The sequence below is a fragment of the Saccopteryx leptura genome, chromosome 2, assembly GCF_036850995.1.
Source record: "Saccopteryx leptura isolate mSacLep1 chromosome 2, mSacLep1_pri_phased_curated, whole genome shotgun sequence".
NCBI lineage: Eukaryota > Metazoa > Chordata > Mammalia > Chiroptera > Emballonuridae > Saccopteryx > Saccopteryx leptura.
In genome coordinates this window covers 223724447-223749970 of record NC_089504.1, presented here as the reverse complement: position 1 = coordinate 223749970, position 25524 = coordinate 223724447, and the positions used below count along the sequence as shown (strand labels likewise).

Here is a 25524-nt window from a genome sequence, read left to right as displayed (position 1 = left end):
TTCTCTCTGTTTCTCTCTCTTCCCCTCTCCTCCTGCAGCCATGGCTTGATTGGACCAAGTTGGCCCCAGGTGCTGATGATGGCTCCATGGCCTGCTTCAGGTGTTAAGAAGAGTTTGGTTGCTGAGCAACAGAGCAACGCCCCAGATGGGAAGAGCATCCCCTGGGAGGGGCTTGCCAGGTGGATCGCGGTCTGGGCATAGGCGGGAGTCTGTCTCTTGTTTTCCCTCATCTCATTAAATGAAAAAAAAAAAAAAAAAAAAGAAAGAAAAAGAAAAAGGGAGATGTGTAGACTGACTGAATCTTTGTGGACTCCCCAGATTGGTCTAAACAGGGTGACTGCTCCTCCAGGAGACATTGAACAGTGTCTGGAGATGTTTTTGGTTGTCACATGTAGGGGTTAGGGGGTGCTATTGGCATGTAGTAGTTGGAGGCCAGGGGTGTTGTTCAACAGCCCACATTGCACAAGACAGTCCCCCACAGCAGAGAATGACCCTGCCCCCAAATGTCTACCATGCCTTAGGGAACCCAAAGCAGGGTGGGCAAGCAACACCACCACAGGTTTCGGTCACCCATCAAACCATGGTGACAAGCCAGGCGATGTGACTTCCAGGGGTGCCCCCAGGCTCAGAGAAATCTAATGCAGCACCGTGGCGTGGGCAGACAACAAACACAAAACTGGGACACAGCATGTGGTGGGCACCTTCCAAAACCCTACGGGAGTCCAGGGTGGCCGTAGGCCATTCGTCTGCCCAGGTGGCGTCAGTGGTCATGATGTGCCCAGGAGAGCTCTGTCCCTATGCCAGGGTTTGGGGCAACAGCTTTCTCACAGTCTCATGGCCTGGCATCCAGACTTGGAGCTGGCATGCTGGGCTCTGGGTGAGCCGCAGGTGTAAACCACCGACAAGATCCCTTCTGAGCTGACCGTTGGCTTTGCCACCTGGGAAGGGACAGGCTGCTGCTTGCCTCTCCTGAGCTTCCCGGGCATGAGTCACATGTAACTAGATAATGATGCAAATCACTGTCAACATGTCTACTGGTTCATTCCAGCCTCGCAGGGAATGAGAGAGCAGAAAGCCCCTCAAAGCCTGCGGGCCTGCCCATCTCGGACAAAGCAGGAGGGTGAGGAGTAAAGGGACTTCCTCTGTTCCCCAGCAGGTTCATGACAGCAGGGACAGGCCTCCTGGTTCTTTGTAGAGTGCTGTTTTTACTACAGGATGATTGAAGCCATTTCCACTTAATCTAGTTGCCACATACTGGCAAATGAAAAGACTGGTCTACACCTCAACAAACAAACAAACAAACAAAACCCAGTAATCACCAAGCACAGTGTCCAATGGACACTGGGGACCAGTACCTTTCCTGCTTACAGGGCTGGGCCCCTGAGCCTTGCAGGGCTCTCTGTGAAGTCCTCAGTCTAGTTACATCTCCCTTGTACCTTGAAACTGAGCCCAGATAACCCCAGACCTTAAGTGTAAGTTGTTATCTGTGGCTGTGAATTCCTAACCGAAGTCAAAATTAAGGAGGAAAAGAGGTGACCATTTATCCTGCCCCTGGTGTTTGGGGGTGGTCCTGGGGAGGAGGCAGGCTTCCAGAAACAGGGAAGTGGCAGCAAGGTCAGTCACTGTCATCCTGACTCCGCCTGTTCTTCTAATGGCCTCACCCTGCCAAGTGGCTGCAATGTGCTCATGTGAAACCCTTTTATGGAGAGGGCCCTAGCCTTTTCTGCCCACATCACTTAAAATAATGAGTGAGCCGCGCTCTCATGAGTCTGCCATTCGTTCAGATGGACTGAATCTGCAGGCTTGCTCCCCTGTCCCACGAGCTTCGGCCTGGCTGTCTGAACCCCCCAGATCAGACCCAGGCGAGCTCACGCCAGATGGCAATGAGATGCAAATACCTAGGCAAACTTTTGAAGGATTTGAGCCCTGGGGCACAGGCTATTTACGAAAGACTCAAAGGAGCGTTTGTGCCGAGCAGGCCCAGTTGCCTCCGTCTTTTTCAGTCTGGGTCCCGCCTGCCGCTGGACTCCAGGCAGGATTTCTGGGGGCCGATAACATCAGGCTCCTGTCCGCACCTCAGCACCGCAGGGTCTTTGCTCTGTTTCCCAACAAGAACATGCAAGTACCAACAAAAGCTTATTATAACGTCTCCCTTTGTGTTCACTGTCTCTCACTCCTCTCTCATTGGTTCATCGTCATTTTTTTTAATATTTTGCATTGTGTACTACCCCCCCCCCCCAAAAAAAAAAAAAAAAAAAAAAAAAAAAAAAGCACCGAGAAGTCATTCCCCAGCTGCTGGGCTCTGGAACGTTTCTTAAAACACATCACCTTCCCAATAAACAGAAACTTCCCGTCTTTTTTGTTTTGTTTTTTTTCCAAACTGAGCAAACCAGTCTCAACAACAAGTCCAAAGTGCTTGCCCCTTGACTGGAACAAAAGAGGCTTCTGAGGAACCCAGGGAAGAGGAGACGAAGGGAGTGAAAGGGGTGGTGGGTGAGGAGGGTGATGACGGCCTTCCTTCCCTGGCCCACTTTCGTTACTTCCTTCAGACCGAGGCCTGGGGGCCGGCCTGTACGGGCTGCAGTGAGCCTTTGTCCACCAGCAGAGGAGTATGGCACAGCGTGGCGTGGCGTGGCGTGGCATGGCGTGGTGAGGTGTGGCGAGGCATGGCAACAAAGGCTGAGAAAGGGGGCCTTGGCTTCCTTGCCTGTGTCAGGCACAGAGCAAAGCCACTGAGGTGGTGGCAATGAAATGTTCCAGTGCTGGGACCTGAGGCTGAGTCAAGGGGTCAGTTTGGAAGAGAGGCTGTGATCATGGGTGGGCAGGGGGGAGGGCTAGCAAGACAAAGAGTGAGCTTGGAGAGAGAGGTTTGCAAAGTGCTAGAACCAAGAAGGATCTGGGTAGGCTTTCAAAGCAGAGACTACCCAGGGGCCCATCTGAACATGGCTGCAGGGGACAGGATGCTGGGGCCCGGGAACAGCAGTGAGGTGTGGGGTGGGGATTCAAAGGTGTTATACAATGAATGAATCCTTTGGGGTCCAAATCTCTACATAAATGTGTAGAAACAGGTTCAGGTGTTTGTTAGACACCCTCAGGTGGGCTGTCTCAGGAGACAGGAGAGTTGGCCTGGTGTGGTGGGGGCAGGCACAGTGAAAGCACAGGGAGACACTTGCTTTAGTTAACAGAAGGCCAGAGAAGGCAATGGGGTCATAAGGTCGAGAAGCACAGAGATTTTTCCTCCTTGTTATAAAAGTGAAGGGCGAGGGCCCAGGGAGCAGTGGGTATGCTGTCACCCAGGTGGGACCACCTGGGCTCTGGGAGGAGAGCGAGGGCAGGTCACTGAAGCAGGACCTCTGTGGTAAGGGGTCAGTGGGAGAGAGTCCTGCCTGTCTAGAACATGTAGGAGAACTTGTCGTTCTCTCGGGACCGTGACTGCAGATGTAGACAGAGGATGGGGCGGGTCCTCAGAGCTCAAGGATGCCCAGAATGCATCTAATCATCTGGTTTTGAGGTTCTGACGATGGCGCAGCACGGAGGAAAATCTCCAGTCCTCACTCCCTAGGAGCCCAGGCCCACTGGGGACACAGCAAACAAGTGCCCTACAGGGAGGCAACCTATGAGGTGGTGGTGAAGTCAGAGGCATGACAGATGGGTCAGAAGTAGAGAAGGGGGAGTCAGTTTGGTCCTCGGTGGGACAAAGATGTCCTAAAGGAGGTGGGGCAGGTGAGGCACCCCAAAGGATGACAGGACTTTGGAGTGTTCAGAGGCCAGAGGAGAAGACAGGTAAGGAGACAGCAGCTCATAGCCCCTCTGTGCCCAGCCTCCCTCCGGTGGTCTGCTTGGTCACTTTGAAGCAGGGATGGGCCAGGTGAGGAGGGATGGAAAGCCTCACAGACCAGAGGAAGGCCACAGGCTTGGCTAGAGAAGCGGCTACCCCCTTAGTGGTTGGTGACCTCAACAGGCAGAGCCTTTCTTTTCTGTACAGGCCCTCCTCGACCATCAGTTAGCTTGAGAAGGCAACATCTGCTTCATCGACCATGGTCCTCCACAGGGGACGTTCAGACAGAGTGGCCCCAAGGAGGAGGCACAGGTCTGAGGGGAGCCTGGGCCAGGCCGCCCCTGGTCTCCCTCAAGGACAAGGCTCAATAGCGATGCCACCTTCTACTGCGCAGGGTCTTCAGGGTATTGTTACTCAAAGGTCACATAGACGGCACTCAAACCCAGTCCAAGTGGGGGCCGGAAGTCCCCAGATTTTCTAACACTCAATGCTGTTTCTACTGCCTGTAAAAAGTTGTCCTTTTGTCCCTCTGGGGACGCTGGCTGATGGGGATATGGAAAAACCAGGGTGGCTGGGTGAAAAGTGACTGCTACTGAGACAAAGAGACGAGCCCCATGTCATTTCTGAAGTCCAAAGTGTCCCATAACATGGACAGCATGCACACTCCTCCTGCTGTGGCTCCCAGCTGACACTCTGAGTCACAGTGGGGCTTGGTGCTCAAGTAGTTGTCTGTACGTGAGAAGGATGGGGGACAAGCAGGATGGAGTGACCCCTGGCACCTAAACACTTTTCTTGACTCTCAACCTGTGGACCTCAACATTGCACAGTCCTAGTAACAGAAAAGCATTTCAGGGTGCCTTGGACTGGATAATGAGCCTGTAGAGCCATCAGCCTTGAAGGGTGACAACCTGGACCCAGAAGAGGTCCTGTCCAGTGGCTGCCTCGAGTTAAGGTCTTTGGAGCACTGTGGTTGCAAAGGCTCCATGGACTTAAGCACTAGTGACCAGCTCTGTCCTCTCTGTTGATGACGAGGGACAGGAGGTCTGGAGTGGGGGGGGGGGGAGCAGCAGAATTTGCTGCTTCAGTGAATGACACAGTACCCCTCTGCTTCCTGCTGCTGCCAATAACATGTCAACGATGCAAGCAAAACCAAGAAGAGAAAAGCTTTCCTGGACAGGCCTGTCCGTGTGGCGAGAGCTCATGTTTCAGTGCCGGGGGTGGGGGTGCCCTACCTATGCACCCGCTTCAAACCCCCAACACGTCTGTGGACTTAGTCAACAGCCTCGAGCGCCTTGTTTTGCGGTAGGAAATTCTCCTTCATAAGAGAGCCACTGTTGGTATTTGTTTGTTTTCTAATTTCTAAAAATAAGGAAAAGTTTACAACATGGGGGGCCAGGGAGGAGAGGGAAGGAGAGGGAAAGGGCAAGGGAGGCAGCGACCCTGACGGGTTCCCAGTCTCCTTGCCACTGTTTCTCCCACCCCCGGGCCCCTGCACCTCCCTGTTCTGAATGTGAAAACTAAGCAGGCTGAGCGCCTCAACTGGAGATGTGTCTAACAAGGCCCTCATTGTCTCAGACAGGTGTGAGATTGGACTTGATTCGGGGCCAACATCTCCGGCACCAGAGCCAGCTCTGGGAGCCGAAAACATGCTCCAGCCCTCCAGTAATACCACTGTAGCCAGCTAGAGTCTCAACAATTTAAGGCTTAACACACACAACATAAATCAGAGGAGGATGGACCGGCCGACCGGCAGCTTCTTGGGCGGATGCCTGCAGACTGTCTGCACATCAGACTGCCTGTTTGGGTTATTTGAGACTTTTTTTTTTCGGCAATAAAAAGATGAGAAACTGGGTGGAGCACGCGCAGAGGCACCCTGGTGTTTGCCCCATCTTGTTCCACCCCCCCCCCCCCCCCCCCCGCCTTCCCATCAAGGCTGTTTGGAAGAGACTGCTCAGGAAGGTTTGCTCTGCTACCCTCCAGATAGGAGGAATGTATCTCAGCTGGGGAGGAGAATGGAGTGAGCTGGCTGTGTGACCTTTGGCACGTCACTTGACCCCTCTGGGCTTCCAATTTCTTGTCTAGCTTATGAGGGGCCCTGGCCATCTTTCTCTGGTCTAGTTTTCCATGATTCACTCATCTCCAGTGGTCAGAAGGTCAAAGTCACTTGTAAGAACTGCCTGAATCAGGGGAAATCGTGACCCCTGGGAATGAACTTGCAACACCACCAGATTCTATGCTTCTGAGTGGATCTGTTTCCTTGAGCAAGGGAAGGCCGTGTCCCAGCATTCCCTCATCGGCTTCCTCCTCTTATCTGCTCTTTAGCAACGCTGTGGTTCTCTGACCGCTGAGGCTAGACCCCGGGAATGTGGTCAGGACAAGTCAAGAGTCAGATGCCACGGGAGACAGATGGAAAAGATACGTCCATGCAGCCAGTTAATGCAGGGATCAGGTCCCCCTTTCTCCTGATTAACTCACAACTAAGTGCCATTTGGGAGAGGACACCACGGAGTCACTGTCACCGCAGAGCCTCAGACAGAAGGCCCTTTGGTTTCTGCTGGTAGAATTCCTGGGCCATTCCTCAGGGAGCTTTGGCCCTGCCATTCAAGATCCTGACCCTGTCTTCATGGACATGGGTGTGGTCATCACTGGAACGCCTGTTCTTGACTCTTAGAGCCACGTACCACTCAGGGAGTAAATGGGTGACATTGGGAGCAGCATCCTGAATGGGGATGAGGAGACTGTCATTCAGCATCCACCCCCAGGTTTCCAGACTGGGCTGCCGGTGCCCCTCAATGCGTCCCGCTGAGACTCTGCGTCTGGCTGCAGACTCTGCCCATTACACTCACACACCTGCTCGCTGAGACTCTGGCCACAGCCCACGCAGCAGCAGGCTTTCAAGGCCCAGGCTGGCTTGCGGGCAGAATTGACACAGAGTAGTGTGTACTTGAAATTGCACAGGAAAGCAAAACTTGTAGATAGTTCTTTAAAAATACCAAAGAGGCTGACCATTCACATTCTCTGAATGTGTTCAATCCATGGAAGTGGAGTCCAGTGCAGGGTTCACCCCTGACTGCTGCCCAGATGGGCCCTGGAGCCAGAGTGTCCTGTCAGCCTCCATGCAGCTATTTGTTCCCCCCACCAGGGAGCAGTGGTCTGGGTGCTCAGCAGGGCTGAGGAGGATGGGGAGGGGGATGCACGTGAGGTGGGTGGTCTAGCCTTGCCTTTTTGAAAATCCCTACTCCATAGTTATGGAACTGAATATTTTGAAAATGGAGACATGGCCTGACCTGTGGTGGTACAATGGATAAAGCATCTACCTGTAACACTGAGGTCGCCAGTTTGAAACCCTGGGCTTGCCTGGTCAAGGCACATACAGGAAGCAACTACTATGAGTTGATGTTTACTGCTTCACCCACTTTCTCTCTCTCTCCTCTCTCTAAAAATAAATAAATAAAATCTTAAAAAAATAATTAAAAGAAAATGGGGACACAAAGAAGCTACAATATGGAATCCAACCATTATCATCTATCTCATTAAGGGGACAGCACACTTCCAGAAAAAGCCTGAGTGCTATAATAATGTCCTCACGTGAGCTCCAGGCCACCTCTGAGGCAGGGGTGGGGCAGGCCAGGGGGATGAGTACTGGATCAGGATTCCCAAGACTTGGAGTTCAGATCTGCCTCCAACTGGGCATCGTGAGTCTCATGAGTAAATTAAAAAAGAGTTGCCCGCAAACAAATCTAAGGTCTTTTTCAACTTTACCAGTTATCCGTTCCCATTTGCTCTTGTGGAGATGTGGTCATGGGTTTTCCTGTAGAGCTGACCCAAGGAACAAAACTTGAATGAATACAACACCAGTGCCCTGACCTCACCCAGGGCTAGCGTCCCTCCTGAGGACAGAGAGGCCCTGGAGGTGGTCCTCTCGGAGGAACTGTGGCTTACACACCAGGACAGATGGGCAAAACCCCATTGAAACACCAATGACCCCAGCAAAGGGCACAATAATAAGGATGACTCTACAAAGAATAACACTGACCACTTATTCGGCGTTTAACGTGTTATCACATATGATGCTGAATACATGACAGAAATACACCTCTCTCCCTGCAGCACATTCACGGGGCAATGTGAGTAAACACATGCAATGCTTACCCTGTGCCAGGCACCCAAGCTGTACACACATCAGCTCATGCTGTCTTCACACACCTCCCAGGAGGCGGGCGCCATTGTTCTCATGCCCATTTCACAGATGGGGACCAGTGCTTCAGGAAACTTCAGAAATCCTCGCAAAGTCACATAACCAGGAAGTGGCCAACCTGGGTGTGAATTCCAAAGTCTATCTCCATCAGCCTCCATACAGATTTTAGCATTAATTTACAGACCCAGTCTCCGCTTTCCTCGTCAATGCATCTGGGAGCTGCCATGTTTTCTACAATACAAGTCCCTTCTCACGATTAGTGGAAGGAACGGCTCTTGCCCGACTGATGGGGTGGGTGGACAGAGGAACTGGCATTCTGTGTTGACACCTCTAGGTCCCCGTATCTCTCTCTGAGGGAGCCAGGAATGATTAGGGAGAAGACTTGAAAAAGAAGAGACATTCCTTATAGACCATCTAAAGCATCTCCCCTACTGTACCCTGCCTCCCACTCTGTGAAAGAATCGAATGAAGAAATCGGGAAGAGATCCTGGGGTAAAAATAACAAGATTTCCTCTTATTCCACCTGAATTGGCCATCTGTACTTCTGTACAAATTCAATTTTAAAGTCATGCTTTGTAATTTGTGGAAAATCATATTAAATTAAGCAGATCCATGTCTGGGCAATGACTTCTCTCATTTACCAACATATGACGGCTCACACAAGCTGATCACGTGGCAGAAAATATTGCCAAAAAGAGGCTTTTAATCAGGGCTCTGGGCCATCCCTGCTTGTCCCCTGAGAGTGCTAGGCGGGACCGTTAATCCCCAGGACCCGCAATGCACGATGCATAATTACAAACATGTAGAGTTTAAAAGCTACCTGGTTAATTGTTCACATGACAGATGAGGGGCCTGGGACTTAGTGTTAAAAAAAAAAAAAGAAGAAGAAACAGAGCCAGGTCATCGGGCTGGCCCGCGCCTGAGTGGGCACACAGGCAAGCCCCACAGAGCATGTCATGCCCCTTCTGAGTGGCAGGTGGTAGGCATTAACTGGGCCAACAGCAGCCGTCTATTCTACAAATGTGAGCTGTCATATTTTCTCATTGCCCTTGGTAAGCATGTGAGCCAGGCAAAGTCGCTGTCATAATCTCACTGCAGCAACTGCTCCCAAAACGACCCAGGTAGAGATACCCTCTGAACCTAAGGTGCAGTTTCAAAACTGGGGAGGTGGAGCAGGGAGTAACTGTAGATTTCAAAAACTCTTAGGTTCGTCCTTCAGACACCAGCCCTCTTGGATGACCTGCAGAAGCACGGCTCAACACTCAGGCCATCACGGCTGTTCACACGGTGGGCATTTACGGCGGTGCGTTGTCGATGAGGTTGTCAATGAGGAGGAACAAACCCGGAGAAGTGTGATCCCAATGAACCATTTAACGGGCAGAGATGCCAAGTCAAGCCCTTGAGGTTGTGCTGACTTTCACAGATATTTCAATAAGGTTATTATATAATCTGCCATCTGATCTGCGCAGAGATGCACTAATGGGGAGTGAGTGCCCACAGCAGCACAGAAACCCTGTGAAGCTCAACAGAACAACCAGGCTCACTTCCCTTGTGTGACCTGCAACTCCAAGGAGAGCAATCGCAGGCCAGATGATTTCTTCCTTCCTTTTTTTCTTTTTCTTTTTAAACCTCTAGAGGTTCTATTAAAAACCCCTGAGCAAGTGTACAGTCCAAAGGTAGCGCTTCCAAAGATGGAAGGAGGGAGGACACAGCCGAGGGTCTCTGGGCCTTGAACCTGGCCTTGGAGTGAGCGGCTCAGGTTGAAGACATAAAGCCGTCAGGGGAAAGAGGACTCCTGCCGAGGGAACCAGAAGGCTGGATGCATATAGAAGCTTGACGGCCCCTGACGGGTAAGCTGCTGATGCCTGGGGTGGTGCTGACTCAGCCAGGCCCCTCAGAGGCCACAAGCTCAGCTTCCCCAGGGATGCCCTGCTGGTTCAGCCTCAGTGCGGCCACACCCAAGCCCCGGAGCTGGAGCATACACACCACCCTCTTTACACTCCCAGAAGGACTGGGAGTGGTGGACTGGCATGACAGCAGCCCAAATCTTGTCAACCAGTAACCAGAACCCATGATTTTGACTTAGGGAGGCTCAGTTCAGTGACCTTGGGATGAAGAATCAAGATGCCGTGCAAAAATAAGCGGCACTCCAGGTCATGGTGTGCGTTAATGCCCAGTTTCGTGGCTGCCCAACAGCTGTGAGCTGACCTGAGGTGACAGGTCAGAGTCCCCCAGTGCTGCCCCGCCCTTTCGTCCACACACCCTCCAGGCAGAAAGGCAGGGAGCTTCATCTAAGGGAGAACCACCCTTACCAATGGGGTAGTTAACTCTCGCTATTGATTACAACTGAAGATGTTTCACAAAGTCTTGAAATTGTATTTAGAAGATTCTAAACCCTACATGTGCCCCTGGGGCAGTGTGAAATATAACGGCGCCCGGGACAGGCATGTGGCAGCCTGCGTCTAGAGGAAGGGACTGTCTCTTCTGCCCAACTTCTCCTACTCTGGCCCATTCAGGGACTCGGTGCCACGGTTCCATTTTTCTCTTGAAAACACTTCATTTAAACACAGATGTTATATTCTGTGTCACTCTGGATGGTCTGACTGGCAAATTTCAATCTGAACACTTTCCAGAGCTTAAAAATAAAAAACGAACCAGATGAGAAAGGCTGCGTCCCTCTTCTCCTGGCATCTGTGGGGATGCACTAAGGAGCAGAAAATGCCGGGGACTGGCCAATGTTTGTCTTTGGGGTGAGTGGTGAGTTCTATATGAGTCTATTGTTTTGGGTTGTTTTTGCTTTATTTACCATGGTTGGTAACTAAATCTTTGGTATGAAAACATAAAATGTTCTGCCAGAAAGAGATTACAGAAGAAATATCTATGGAAAAACTGGGTTTGTCAGGGAAGACTTCATTTACAGGTGTTTTGCAATCTGTACCTTTAATCCCCACAACAATCAGCTGTTCTGCCACGCTGAAGGCAGTTGTTGCATGAGGAGAAAGCTCACAAGGGGGTAAGGCTGTGAGACTGAAACGTGAACATATAACCTAAGCCAAATATGCTCCCACCCACCGAGGCGGCTCTGACCATGGAGGCCAGAGACCCCCCCACCCCCACCTCCCTGGTCTCTGTGCATCTGCCCCTAAAAGTTAGGCTGTGCTCTCAGGGCCAGAGAGGAACGAGTCAGAAAGAATTAGAGTTCCTGGGCATTATCTAAATGATACAGAGTGAATTTTAAAGAGCCTAAAACAACTGAATGACAAGTAGGCCTGCAGTTCTGCTCCAGGATGTCAGGGAAAAGAATGCCAACGAGAAAAACCAACTCCGTTTGGAGAACCATCACTCATAAGGAAACAGGACTAGTTTTCTAACCAGAGCCTTTTTTTCCCCTCTCATATCAGCATACTTTGTTCCTCTCTTGGTACAAACTTCTGGTAAATGTTGATGCCCCTTTGTGGCTACAGTCTACATTTCTGTCTTAAATATCAGAATCTGCCTGACCAGGCAGTGGCACAGTGGATAGAGTGTTGGCCTGGGATGCTGAGGACCCAGGTTTGAAACTCTGATGTCACTGGCTTGAGCACAGGCTCATCAAGCTTGGGCACAGGATTGCCAGCTTGAACATGGGATCATAGACATGCTCTGAGGACACTGGCTTGAGCAAGGGGTCACTAGCTCAGCTGTAGCCCCCAGTCAAGTCACTTATGAGAAAGTAATCAATGAACAACTAAGGTGCCACAACTATGAATTGATGCTTCTTGTCTCTCTCTCTTTCTGTCAGTCTGTCCCTGTCTGCCCCTGCCCCCTTAAAAAAATTGAAATCTGAAAGGTTCTCTTCGAATGATTTGTAAATTTGGGATTATGAGGGACAATGAATCGCCAGCCTTTCAAAAAGGGTGTCCGGTCAACAATGCCTTGCTGCAAAGCCACTTAAAAAAAATAAGTATAATGAGAAAAAGGCAGCTTGTTTAAAACAACAGTGATATGCTTAGTTCCAGGATGTCAAATTCTTGAGTCTATCTCAGCTGGCTGGCTGTAGCTTTGTGTTCTCCTCTGTTCCTATGCTTAATACCATCCTTGATGAGTTTTGGGGGGCCAGGGCAGGAGGTACCCTGGCCTCCCGTCTTCTGGTCAGCATTGGCCCCACAGCCCTCACCTTTCTTTATTACCGTTGGGCACTCAGGGCCCATCTGCACAGGTGCTTTCTCTAGAGCAGTGGTTTTTCAACGCCAGTCTGCAGACTGGTGCCAGTCCGTGAAAGAGTTAACCACCCTGATGCTGCTGTATGGGGGTTATAGAGTCGATAGTCATGGGTTTATAACCACACATCAACATCAGGGTGGTTAACTCTTTCACAAACTGGCACGAAATCTGTGGCGGACCAGCAGTGGTCCACAGACCAGTGGTTGAAACTTGTTGCTCCAGAAAATAGAAGAAGTACCTGTCTCATCAATAAAAGAGAAATCAGGTATTTTCCTAGCTGGGAAATAAAAATACCATGATGCTGAATGTTCCAGCAAATCATGGGCTGACACGACAGCAGCCAGAGACATGACGAGGCTTTCGGGCATGAGACACTGAGTTCCATCTGCTTCCCCTGAATATCTGGCCGGGGCGGGGGAAGGTGGCTACGGGAAGCTGTCTGCACTTACCTGATGCCCCTATCTTTTACTTTGGTGTTTTGGGTAGAATGGTGTGCCGCTCCCCCTCCCCCCAAATAAAGGTAAGTTTCTGTTGTGACTCACAGAACTGTGAATGTGACCTTATTTGGGAAAAAGAATCTTTTCAGATGTAACTAAGTGAAGGATGTGATGAGATCACGCTGGGTTATCTGGACAGACGGGATCTAAATTCAGGGACAAGTGTCCCTGTGAGAGGCAAAAGAGAAGATGACACAGAGAGGAAGGCCAGGTAGAGATGCAGGCACAGATTAGAGCGATGTGGTCACAGATAAGGGTCACCGGGAGCCACCAGGGGCTGGAAGAGGCAGGAAAGCTCCTTCTCCAGGCCCTTTAGAGGAAGCGCAGCCCCACTGACACCTTGAGTTTGGACTTCTGGCCTCAGGGACTGTGCAAGAATGCATTGCTGTTGGTTTAAGTCACCCGTCGCGTGGTCATGTGTTGTGGCAGCCCCAGGAGGCTGATACACTGGGTGCCCTTGATACTGATCACGAGCTGGTGTTCTCACCCATTGTGTCATGTTTCACAAAGGTCCCAGGATCTCCAAATATAATTCTTCCCTCTTTGCAGATAAGGACATTGAGGCTGTAAGCAGTCAAGTCACTGGAGACCATGTTTTGACCAAGGCTGTCTGACTGTTGAGCCCACATCCTCAGCTACTAAAGCTCTGCTGTCTTTCTAGGCTGTTCTGACTTTCAGACTAATCCTCATGCTCTTGAACCATCAATATCAGATAAGTGCTCCAACTATAGCTTGGTGGGAAACTTACCCTTCTGAACAAAACCGTGTGTGTATGTGTGTCTGCATCACCCTGGCCTACAGATTACAAGAATAAGAGAAAAGTTAAGAATGCATGAAATCCACAGAAGGAATAGTTTATCATGAATATCAAGCCCTAAAGGGAATCCTTCTTTCTTTTGATTAGAAATGATAACCACCAGGCATTGACAAAACACCCCGGAAAACATGTCCCGATCACCTTGAACAGCACGTATGCACGGAAACACCCGCAGAGATGGGGCTTATGACTGCCAGCGTGCTGATGGCTGGCCAGGGTGGCGGCTCTGTGGAAGACGCTGTTTATTAAGTGCTTGGCTGTGAGTTGCTTGTCTGCACATCACAGCATCTGAGCAGGCTGCTCACAGGAGTTGTCTGTTGGTACTGATGCCCATCCAGAACAGAGTGCAGGGAGTAACCAGGAGGGTTGCCACCACTCCGAGTGTGGGAGTACATGGGGACCTGGGGTAACCCAGGGTGCAGCCACCTTGGAATCAAGCACAAAGGCATGGGGCAGACGGGTGAGCAAAGGCCTTAGGGCTTTTTGTAAAGGAGAAAACAGAGACCTAAATTCCTCTGCATCCTTTCCCCTTTGCTGGCTGTTTAAGATGCAGTTTATTAACACGAGTTTGCAAACTTCCCTTAGAGGTAATGTTTATGTTGCACCAGTCAAGAACATAGAAAACAGTAACAGTTCTCAGTTCCTGCCCCAAGAGTGCTTCTAGTCGCTCAGCGTGTGACCTCCTTGCCTGCTGGGGGGAGGGGCAGGGGCAGGACCCAGCTGCAGCACCCACCTGTGGGTGTGTGGGCAGATACCCCATCCACACCTGCTCTGTTTTCCTTCCTTCCCTCCCTGCCTCCCTCCTTTCACTCCTTCCTCCCTCCTTTCTTCTTCCCGTATATTTATGTATTTTCTTTTATTTATTTGTGGGGTCACACCTGACTCAAGCTTGTTTTCAGTGCAAGATTCTGATGTCAGCTTTGAACAGCCCTTGACCTCTCCTACACCTAGGTAAGGGTTATTTTTAAATCATTCACTTTTCCTATTTACAGCATGTCTTATAACTTGATTTCTAGCACTCTAAAGATTTCACTCTGTGTAATCCTTAAATGACCATCTGCAACCTCTATTTCCAAAGTAACCAAGCAGCCTCCACCTCTCCCATTTGTTTTTAAACTTTTAGAATTGCTAGGAGAGACACAGGCAGAGAGAGAGAGAGAGAGAGAGAGAGAGAGAGAGAGAGAGAGAAATGAGGAGAGAGAGATGAAGAGAGAGACACAGAGAGAGGGAGAGAGGTAGAGAGAGGGAGGGACAGAGTGACAGACAGGCAGAGAGACAGAGAGAAAAAAGAAAGAAGAGGATAGGCTGCTGTGCGGTGTGAGTTTTCACTCTTGAGCCTGGAGGGGGAAGGGCTGTCCTCCCCTAGTCAACCCAGCTGATTGGGACAACACAGCAAGGAACCCTGTACAGCTCAGCTCAGGAATCAAGTGAGTTCCAAGAACCTTACAAAGAATGTAGCCTTTTTCAAAGTAATTGTAACTTTTGGGGAGTCACTACTGAAACAACAGTCATTTGGAACACTAAGTATCAGGAAGTGACCTGAAAGGCAGGGGTCTCCCGGCCAGATGCAACTCTCACAGCAAGGCACCCACACTCCAAAGACTGAGCAGAGGAGGGCTGGGCTCAGATGGTAAGAAGGCTTTGGTCCCAGGGGGCCCCAGAGAGAGGCTCTCCTGTGTGGGAGGGCCAGGCTCTTGCTCCAAAATAGTAAACACAGAGTGGCTGCCCTCCCCTCCTCCCAGCTTTTATTCACTCATGCTTTGAATTTTCCTTCCTCCCCATCTTTGAAAACAAATGTACACATCCCCCAAAGGGATGATATATCCAGGTGTCCGCCACAGAGTCTGGCTCCAAAGTTATCATCATCATCAACATCTAATGATAACAGAACACACTCAGCACAGGACTGTAAAATGAATGAGCCACCCAGCTCATCACCCATCTCCCTGCAGGACACTGTGATTCTTCTTGATACCAGTCAGCCCTGTGTCTCATTAGCCTTTGACCCAAGAGTGCCAGCACTGGCTCACAGCCAGGAAGGTCGGGGTATAGGTTTGCCTGTCACTTCTGATCTTGGCCACATCGGGCAATTGTTAACCACAGGTCCAGTTTCTCTGTCTATAAGCCACACCAGGGGATTGTGGCAAGAATAGGGTAACATATAGAAAAGTCCAACCCATGCCGAAATAGATTGTAACTGGTCAAATTGAAGAGTTCGACTTCATGCTTTGATGTTTAGGGCAACATACACAGGAACCATAAAACTGGCCTCTTGGTTTCTGCCCCAGCAGGTCTATCTCCATTTCCACTTCCCAGAAAAGAGGGGGCTATGCAGCCTGCAGTGTGGTACACCCCATCTGGTGAATCAGGAGTCGATTCTTAAAGCCACTTGCTCCGGCTGCTGGAAGCCATCTCTAAGGTGTGGGAGGGAGGTGTGGCTGAACTGACATCAGAGCCTTATCTTCCTAGGATCTGTTCTACTTCATCTTCTAAAAGGACACATGTCCTTTTTCCTTTCCCATGACTGCAGAAGAATTCTGAGACCCGGCTGCAGACATTCAGGAGGATGTCTTGACTTGCATGAGCAAGTGTGCAGCCATGACAAAATGTCTATCTGTGCAATTCTAAGACCTGTCAAAATAGGGAGCTGAAATAAACCTCAGACCTTTCATAGCGACAACCTCAACACATGTGCAGTGGCATGGCATCCCCCCCACCCCCCATTCCCTGTGGACCCAGCTTCAGATAGCTTGAGATGTCTGTTTGGAGTGCTTCTCAGGTACGTCTGAGTCTAGATAGCTTCTATAGCCATGGTTTCCTGCTGACAGAGTCCAAGGGACAAGTGCAACTCTCCTGGGGAAGTCCCAGCAAGACAGGGTCCCCCAGCCTCCCCATCACCCTGTTCTCTCCCAGCTGCTGGCATGTCCACACGCTGAGAACACTGGCACTGGCATACCTGCAGTCACCGTCACCGCCACAGGACCACTCTGACTACTTGGGGACAGTTGTTGTATTTCTTTTTTACAAAGACTGCTGTCATTTCAGGGAGAGCTATAAATGCATGCTGATTTTTTAGGTAGAGTAATTTCTTAAACATCTGAGAGAAGCCTGAGAACTACGCCAGGAAAAATAACCGTTTCCTACCAGTCAAGAACAGCACGAACACCCTGGCCCAAAGAGACTTTACCATTATCCCTGTTAACTTCCTAATTTCAGTGGAAAAAATCCGATGGGTGTTCTACCTACTCAAAACATGCCTATGGTAAAAAAACAAACAAACAAACAAACAAAAAAACAAAACAAAACAAAACAAAAAAACATTCTTCTTTTAAAAAAATAAAAATAGAAAATGTAGTTTTGGGTTTTTTTTTTTTTTTGTATTTTTCAAAGTAAGTGGAGGGGGGTGGCAGACAGACTCCCGCATGCACCTGACCGGGATCCACCCAGCATGCACACCAGGGGGTGATGCTCTGCCCATCTGGGGCCTTGCTCCGCTGCAACCAGAGCCATTCCAGGGCCTGAGGCAGAGGCCATGGAGCCATCCTCAGCACCTGGGCCAACTTTGTTCCCACGGAGACTTGGCTGAGGGAGGGGAAGAGAGAGATAGAGAGAAAGGAGAGGGGGAAGGGTGGAGAAGCAGATAGGCTCTTCTCCTGTGTACATTGACTGGGAATCGAACCTGGGACTTCCACAGGCCGGGCTGATGCTCTACCACTGAGCCAACTGGCCAGGGCCGAAAAAGCAGTTTTATATGATACTAATTACACTATCTTGGATAGTCATTTTTTTCAAAGCTGTTCTTCCGATTTTACAAGCGAGGTGCTGGATAGGAAATCATATTTTGGGAAGAAAAAGCATCAGCAATATAGTTAACAAGCTCCGCAGAGCAGCAGCTCAGCCCCTGGGGTGCACTAATAGCGAGTTATTAGTGCTTAGATGTTGCAGAAGTAAAAAGTTTTTTAAAAAGGGACCAGAAAGGGTGATGCTTCATGTTTAATCGGATCCTCTGCCGAGGCCAAGCTCACAGTATCCCAAAAAGCTGAGGAATGCCCGACCAGGCAATGCTTCTGCCTAGGAGCTACTGACGGCTGAGGATAAGAATTCACCCCCCACCCCACCCCTGCCTCTGCCTCTTTTGCTTTCTGGGCAAAAGAGCACATCTGTTGAGGAGGGAAATCAGATATGATTCATTCCTCACCAAAACTGTGTGAGACAAAGCTAACTCCATGGTGACCATTTTAACTTGCCCCGCCCTGACCCCCTTACCCCGTGGCTGAATTTTCCAATGCTTTTAAAAATACGTAATATTTTTGGTTGCAATATCAGCAGAGAGAGACCAACCCATATATCAGCTTAGTGGTGTAAATGGTCAGTTGTGCCACGAGAGAGTCAGAAAACAGATGTTACAGATGGAGTTTCAAAGATGACACACATTCATTTAAATGGTCCTAAATGCAAGATCAAGGAATCTCCTTGAGGTTATTCTATTCAGAAGAAAAGTATCATTTCACACAAGCCCATCTCTCTCACACTTACAGTGCCACCAGATCTCCTTAATCATACACTCTTGCATTTTGGCCTTTAAAAAAAAATCAATATGCCTATCTGAATCAGTCTTCATGATTATTAAACAGGAGGAAAAGCAATGGTTTCAGGGGACCTCTTTCTGAATACACCTGAGATTATAGAGGAGAGGTAGCTTCTAAAGTCAAGCTTTTGGTTTCTGCTTATACACTAAAGGGTGGCCCGACATAGAGGCCACTTAGCAGCCATGAGCACAGCACCTTCTGGGAAAGTTCTCTGGGAGTGTCACACTCGGAATAGAAGAACATTCCCCAGAAATGTAACTGTGAGATCTAATGGCCTGGGCCACCAGGCTCTGTGCAAGAAAATGTGCCTGCCTTCTGAGAGTCTACCTGTGCTTTACCCTAAAAGAGAGGGACCATCCCAAAGACCCCGAAGAAGTCAGGACATTAGCACATCCCACAATTCATCTGACACCAAGAAAATGCCCAGGGAAGCTAATTCCGCTGTCGCAGGAGTGCAAGGGGCCCATTCCTGCTGGCCACCTGCCCTCTCCCCCAGATGCACTGCTTATCTTTTCCTGTGAGTTAAACAAGCCTGCCACAACGGGAAAGGGCCCTGACTGTGGCCATATCATATACAGCTGTGGCTGGCACGGCCCAGGGAAGACGGCTGCGCTTCGGAAATGTGAAACGGTATCACAGAGCAAATACTCATTGACGTCAGCGTTTTGCAGTGTCAATGAGCTTGTGCATTATCTAATTTGGCACCGTGGGTTTTATGCAATTATTATATTTTACGGTGTTTTTGCAATTGCCAGCTAGCCCCATGGGGGTGTGGGCAACCTGCATTCTTTGTTGATTGTAAATTTATTTATTGTAAACAACACTTCTGTTGCAAGGGCATCCAGACAGTCCTATTTCTTTTATATTTTTTAAAAGAACAGATATTAGATACAAACCCCCCAAATAAGTCGAAGACAGTAAGCTTGAAACAGCCTGACCTGAACCTGGCTTGAGGGTGTTTGTGTGTGTGTGTGTCTGTCTCTCTTCCAGCCTGATGAGTAGGTAAGAAAACAGCCTAGTTATTCAAGCTATTATCTACATATATCTCTCCACAGCCTCACCAGATCCTACACAGCAATACCTCTCGATCTAGGGCTCTTGTTACAATGCAGATCAAACTTGGTGGGTCTGGGCAGCTCGAGACTGCATGCCTAACCAGCTCCCTGGCTACTGACATGCAGACCCCCTTTTGAACAAAGAGAAGCCAGGATCGATCTGGGTGGGCTCTGCCCGAGGGCAAGGTGGGCGGTGGGCTCATCCAGGTACTTACCCTGCATCTGACTCTGAGGCTGAGGGTTAAAGGCAGTGGAGTGGTTCAAGGAGGCCCGAGGGTTGGGTGTGGGGGCTGGGTGGTGTGGGCTGACCCTCATGGCTGTACGCCGCAGCTGCTCCAGTTCACTGAGCCGCTCGGAAAAGGACAAGCTCCCAGGCTTGGTCTGATCGTCTAGTTTCTGACGATGTCCTATTATGGGGAGGGGTTGGGGTAGGGAGGGGGGGTGGGGCGGGGAAGGAGGGAGGGAAGAGATCAGAAAAAGTATTGTGGGTTTTCTGGAATTCGGGGTTTTCTTATCCTTCCCCTCCCTCTCCCCTCACCGCATCCTGGATTCCCTAGGGACTGCACACTGGGCTGGCTCCCAGTGGAAATTTGGGGACACTGTCCCCACAGCAGACTGGGGCCCCTTTTCTCACATGGACCACTGAGTGCTCTGCCAGTCTGGGCTCCCCACCCACCTCAAACCTCTACACCTATCTCCACAGGGCAGAAGGCAGGGCACTCTGGGCTTGGAGGTGGAGGTGACAGCAGGAAAGAGAAAGGTCCTGATTGCTGGCTCCAGGCACGTGCTAGGGGCAAGGTATGGCACCAGGAGAGGGGCCCTCCCACAGCATGGGATCAGCAGCTCCTCACTGCACACCAACCCCAGAAGGTTTCAGGGCAGCAAAGGGGGCCCTGAGCTTATCGAGCACGCCCCTTCCAACAGGAAACGGGGTGGGGCTCCAAACCCACAGCCCCAAGGGAAGCCAGCTTTCCTGCTAAGTGCACGGCACAGCCATTGCAGCCCCCCTCAACCCCTCTGTCTTTCCTTTTCTTTGCCTGCTTTTCATGAGAATTCTGCCCTCCCTGAAGCCTACGACCCCAGGAGCAGCTCCTAAGAGGGAACTGACAGGAAGGTGTAGCCCGGACCCTCAGACAGTCCAGTGTCCCCAGCAGGCCTACTGGAGTGTGGATGATGCTACCAGCTGATAGAATGAGCTTCCCCAGGGGGCTCAGGAATTCCAGTTGGCAAGGATACCCCTCAGTGTTTGTATAGACAGTAAGTGTCCTTGTCAAAATCATTGTCACCTGGAGGCAGGGAGCAGAGGCCACTCACATAGGACAAGGCCAGGAGGGTTGGGCCTCCTGTTTCTTCTCTAGATCCCCCATCAAAATATATTTAAACTGGAGACTCAAGCCTGTAGAGTAGACCTGATGCTCTGATGGACCTACAAAAAGGCAGGGAGCCCTCTGGGAGGTCTTCCTCCACTCCTAGGGTTCAAATAAAGAGTCACCAATGGATTCCACAAACCCCTCCTGGTTGTCACATGGTCTCAGGAAGACTGACAAAGCAGCTTGCTTGTGGTCACAGTCAAGTTCTCATTCACAGACCCGAGGCTCGGTTAGAAACAGGGTTCCCTGATTCCACTCCCAGCAGCCCAGGCCGGGAGGGGCAGGGGAGAGGGGCATGTCAGCCTGGCCCCCAATCGCTACACTCACGAAGTTAAATCCCATAGCTTGCACTACAGTCCAGATGCCCGCAGCCCGCCGTTTCCCCCAGCTGCCGGGCCCTGGCACAGCGACCGCCATCTCAAACTCCAGAGCGGAAAAGACCCACTATAGTGCCGTGACTTTATCATGAACAAGAGCCGCTTGGCTCCAAAATAAGGAAAAGCACTTCAGCATAATATTTGCGCAGCTCAAATGTGACGCTCCCACCTTTCATGTGTCACCAGTCAAATCTGAACTCTGATTCAGCCTCATAGCCCACAAAGCCCGGCCTGAACACAAACAGCCTGAGTCACGCAGGCCCAGCGTGCATGTGAGAGACCTCTCACCAGCTGAGTATTTTAAGCGCCGGCCTTGTGGGTGAAAGGCTGTGGGGGCCAGGTCCCAGAACAACCCTTGTCTTTTTTTCTAGAACATTCTATTTCAGTCAACCACGGAGCAATTCTGTGTCTCTGGATGGAGCCTTTCTTTTGACTCCTCCCTCCTCTTATCTTCATGACACATTCTTGGCTTCCCCTAGATCAGACTGAAAAAACCCCAAGTTTTCTTGCAGAAAAACCAGCAGTACCCACTCAGAAGCCACTCAGAGTATAATAATCTATGCCTACCATGGACGGCATGATGCCTGGTCTTAGGAGTCAAGGAGAGACGGAAGCAGGTAAAAGAAGCCTGGAGACTTCTGCCTCAGAATGAGTGCTGATTTGGAGTGCAACACTGCAGAAGTTCTAGCAGGTTTTGTGCCCAATTCAAAGCTTCACACTCCTTGGGCCCCCAGTGGCATTCTTGAAGAACACCATGACAAGGGCAGTGGGTGACCCAGGGAAACGTGTGCAAGATTATTCTGAATCCACGGCCTGCTGGGTATTTTATTTTATTTTATTTTTTTACAGAGACAGAGAGAGAGTCAGATAGATAGGGACAGACAGACAGGAACGAAGAGAGATGAGAAGTATCAATCATCAGTTTTTCGTTGTGACACCTTAGTTGTTCATTGATTGCTTTCTCATATGTGCCTTGATCATGGGCCTTCAGCAGACTGAGTAACCCCTTGCTCGAGCTAGTGACCTTGGGTCCAAGCTAGTGAGCTTTGCTCAAACCAGATGAGCCCACGCTCAAGCTGGTGACCTCGGGGGTCTCGAACCCAGGTCCTCTGCATCCCAGTCCAACACTCTATCCACTGCGCCACCACCCGGTCAGGCCCTGCTGGGTTTTGAAGAAAGGCCATCAACTGTGTCTGCCTCAACCACCAAGTTTGGGATGGACCACATGCCACCCAGAAACCAAACATCTCAGCTAAGTCACTACTGTGGCCAGGCACAATGTTACATTATTATTATAGTATTTTTTATTAATGCCCTCGTATTGCCCTATATTTAACAACAACAACAAAAAAGATTTCATGTGTGAGCAGTTTCTATACCAGCTGACACCTGCCAAAGTCATAGTCATTTACAGAGATTAACTGATGACTGTCTGCTTTAGCAGGAATGTGTGGGCATAACTCTCAGAGAAAACAACTCTCCACTCTAAGCTATTTCCTAAGCCCTGAGCGTCGCGGGGCTGACACTAATGCAGGAGCAGTCTCGGGAGAGTTCATTCTGCACCTGCCCACGTATGATTCCAGGAGTGAGTGAATGAGAGATTGATTGCCTTTGTGAGGAGGTGGGAACCCCTTCCTCACCACTGGCTGGAGAGTTGTAATGCCAGGGCTCAGGGAGGGGTGGGGGGGGGCGGCGGCGGGGATGTAAAGCATTATCCCAGGGATAGTGTGATTATTTACAAGCAAGATCAAATGAACACCTAATTCTTTCTTTTCTGAAACCATCAGATTCCATGCGCCCAAGAGCTGTATTTTGTGTGAGTTATACAGATCATAAAGTTGCAAGCTGGGGGTAGTGAATGCTTTCTGTCTCTAGCGTCCTATATCTGGGTGCAATTAAAATGTGACTTGGTGTCCTGGCTGGTTGGCTCAGTGATAAGAGTGATGGCCCGGTATGTGGAAGTCCCAAGTTCGATTCCGGCCAGGGCACATAGGAGAAGCGCCCATCTGCTTCTTCATTCCTTTCCCCCTCCTTTCTTTCTATCTTTCTCTTCCCCTCCCGCAGCCAAGGCTCCATTGGAACAAAGTAGGCCTGGGCACTGAGGATGGCTCCATGGCCTCTGCCTCAGGCGTTAGAATGGCTCTGGTAGCAACAGAGCAACGCCCTAGATGGGCCGAGCATCACCCCCTGGTGGGTTTGTCAACCCAGTCAGGTACATGCGGGAATTTATCTCTCTGTCTCCCCACTTCTCACTTCAGAAAAATACCAAAAAAAAAAAAAAAGAAAAAGTGACTTAGCCCCTTGAATTTTAAATACTAGAGAATCAGAAATGTCCTCTCTCAGATTCATTTTTTCTTCTTTCTTACTGAGTACAAGGCTTTGGTGGTGGGGGGAGGGCAGAGAGAACTCAACCCTGGGTCACACCTCTGGTGGAATCACGATGCAACCCCAAACACACGCACATGGGCAGCTGGCTTTCTGAGCACACTGAAAGTCAACTGGGAATGTTTATGTGGTGGCCCTTAACTTGGCGGCTACCTCAAGATTTCCATAGCGAATCTTCATGAATCTTAGGCAGAGCTGAAAAGGACACTAAGTTGTGTCTCTCTATTACTATTGAAAAAAGTACTTGATTAGAGTTTTATTATCTATGCAGTCATAACAAGCCAAGAGAAAAAAAAAGAATAAAAATAAATTCATCCCATCCACTTAATTTTATATTTTCATTACAAAGACATATATGTCTTGCAGTTTTCAGGGAGGGCTGTCCACACAGCACCTCAAACACTGTGACATTTGTGACTGATAAAGACAGCAGTGTCTAGTTTTCTGCTATGAGAATCAGACTGAGCAGGCCTGCATATCTCACTGATGTAAGATGTAGGACCTTATTTATAATATCTCGTGAAATAAGGTATAGGACCATCTATTAAAGGAAACAAGTAAGGCTGAACTGTCACGTTTTCTTTGAAAATTCTGACTTAGTGAGAATAATTTTCTGGAAGTCAATACCTTAGTCCATGTTTCTGATATGGGTTTGCTAGTTTTCTTGGTAGATTCTCAGCAGAAACATTAGGAGGGTATATACACAAGGCGCAGTTGTGATGAGAAGTTCAAAAAAATCATGCGAAACGATAATACCAGAAAAGATAATCTATATGTGTATGTGTAGATATACATCTCTATCTGTCACATTCTTCAAAAGGGTATATGTATCTCAGAAGATATTTGCCAGTCGATCTTTTACTAACGACATGGATCTGATATATAAAAAAACCTCTGGATTTGGCTTTCTCTAAATTGCTACTACCTTATGACTGTAGAAGAGATATTGGTGTGGTAAGAAACAGCTGGTTTTTCCTTGTATAACAGTCTATTTGCGAGGGTCCAGAGTCATGAAAGTCACTAAGACCAAAAAGCAATGATACTGAATATGACCCATCTTTAAAGCACCCTGGCAAGTGATAAAATAAACCTTCCTAACCGCTGACCTCACCTTTCTGCTGGCTGATTTTTTTTATTTATTTATATATATATATATATATATATATATATATATATATATATATATATTTTTTTTTTTTTTTTTTTTTTTTTTTTTTTGTATTTTTCTGAAGCTGGAAACGGGGAGAGACAGTCAGACAGACTCCCGCATGCGCCCGACCCAGACCGGGATCCACCCGGCACGCCCACCAGGGGCGACGCTCTGCCCACCAGGGGGCGATGCTCTGCCCCTTCGGGGTGTCGCTCTGCCGCGACCAGAGCCACTCTAGTGCCTGGGGCAGAGGCCAAGGAGCCATCCCCAGCGCTCGGGCCATCTTTGCTCCAATGGAGCCTTTGCTGCGGGAGGGGAAGAGAGAGACAGAGAGGAAGGAGGGGTGTGGGGGTGGAGAAGCAAATGGGCGCTTTTCCTATGTGCCCTGGCCGGGAATAGAACCCGGGTCCCCCGCATGCCAGGCCGACGCTCTACCGCTGAGCCAACTGGCCAGGGCCTTCTGCTGGCTGATTTAATGTTGGGCACTGTTGTCCCATATTATATTGTGTATATGTCACATATCCAATATATAATGTAATATAAAATATAGAACACACATGCTAATATATGTTAGAACACATGTGTTAATATATTGCAGGGGTCAGGAAACTTTTTGGCTGAGAGAGCCATGAACAATACATATTTTAAAATGTAATTCTGTGAGAGCCATACAACAACCCATGTACAGTACGCATTATCCAATAAAAATTTGGTGTTTTCCCGGAGGACAGCTGTGATTGGCTCCAGCCACCTGCAACCATGAACATGAGTGGTAGGAAATGAATGGATTGTAATACATGAGAATGTTTTATATATTTAATATTATTATTATTTTTTATTAAAGATTTGTCTGCGAGCCAGATGCAGCCATCAAAAGAGCCTCATCTGGCTCGCGAGCCATAGGTTCCTGACCCCTGATATATTGTATTAGAATATACTTTATATATATGTGTTTACATATCATCCAACGTTATACAAATGCAAATAGCTTAACTTTCTCCCCCAACCACTTCCAATATCATGGAGCTAAGAGAAGAACACAGGGTTGGAGTTGGAGGGACAGAGAAATCATTCATATGTTTCAACTGACTTGTGGGAAGGGAAG

The 25524-nt window shown here is 49.3% G+C and overlaps 1 protein-coding gene across 4 annotated transcripts in view; it reads right to left on the bottom strand.

The window, feature by feature from the left end:
• RUNX1 (RUNX family transcription factor 1) overlaps positions 1-25524 on the bottom strand; it is a 232785-nt gene that overhangs the window by 19071 nt on the left and 188190 nt on the right. For 3 of the 4 annotated variants that reach the window (XM_066370259.1, XM_066370260.1, XM_066370261.1), the window contains one exon: positions 19353-19544. The exons of the other annotated variant lie outside the window; for it this stretch is intronic. In XM_066370259.1, the coding sequence (XP_066226356.1) occupies positions 19353-19544 (192 nt within the window). The remainder of the gene's footprint in view (positions 1-19352; positions 19545-25524) is intronic. 4 annotated transcript variants of the gene reach the window in all.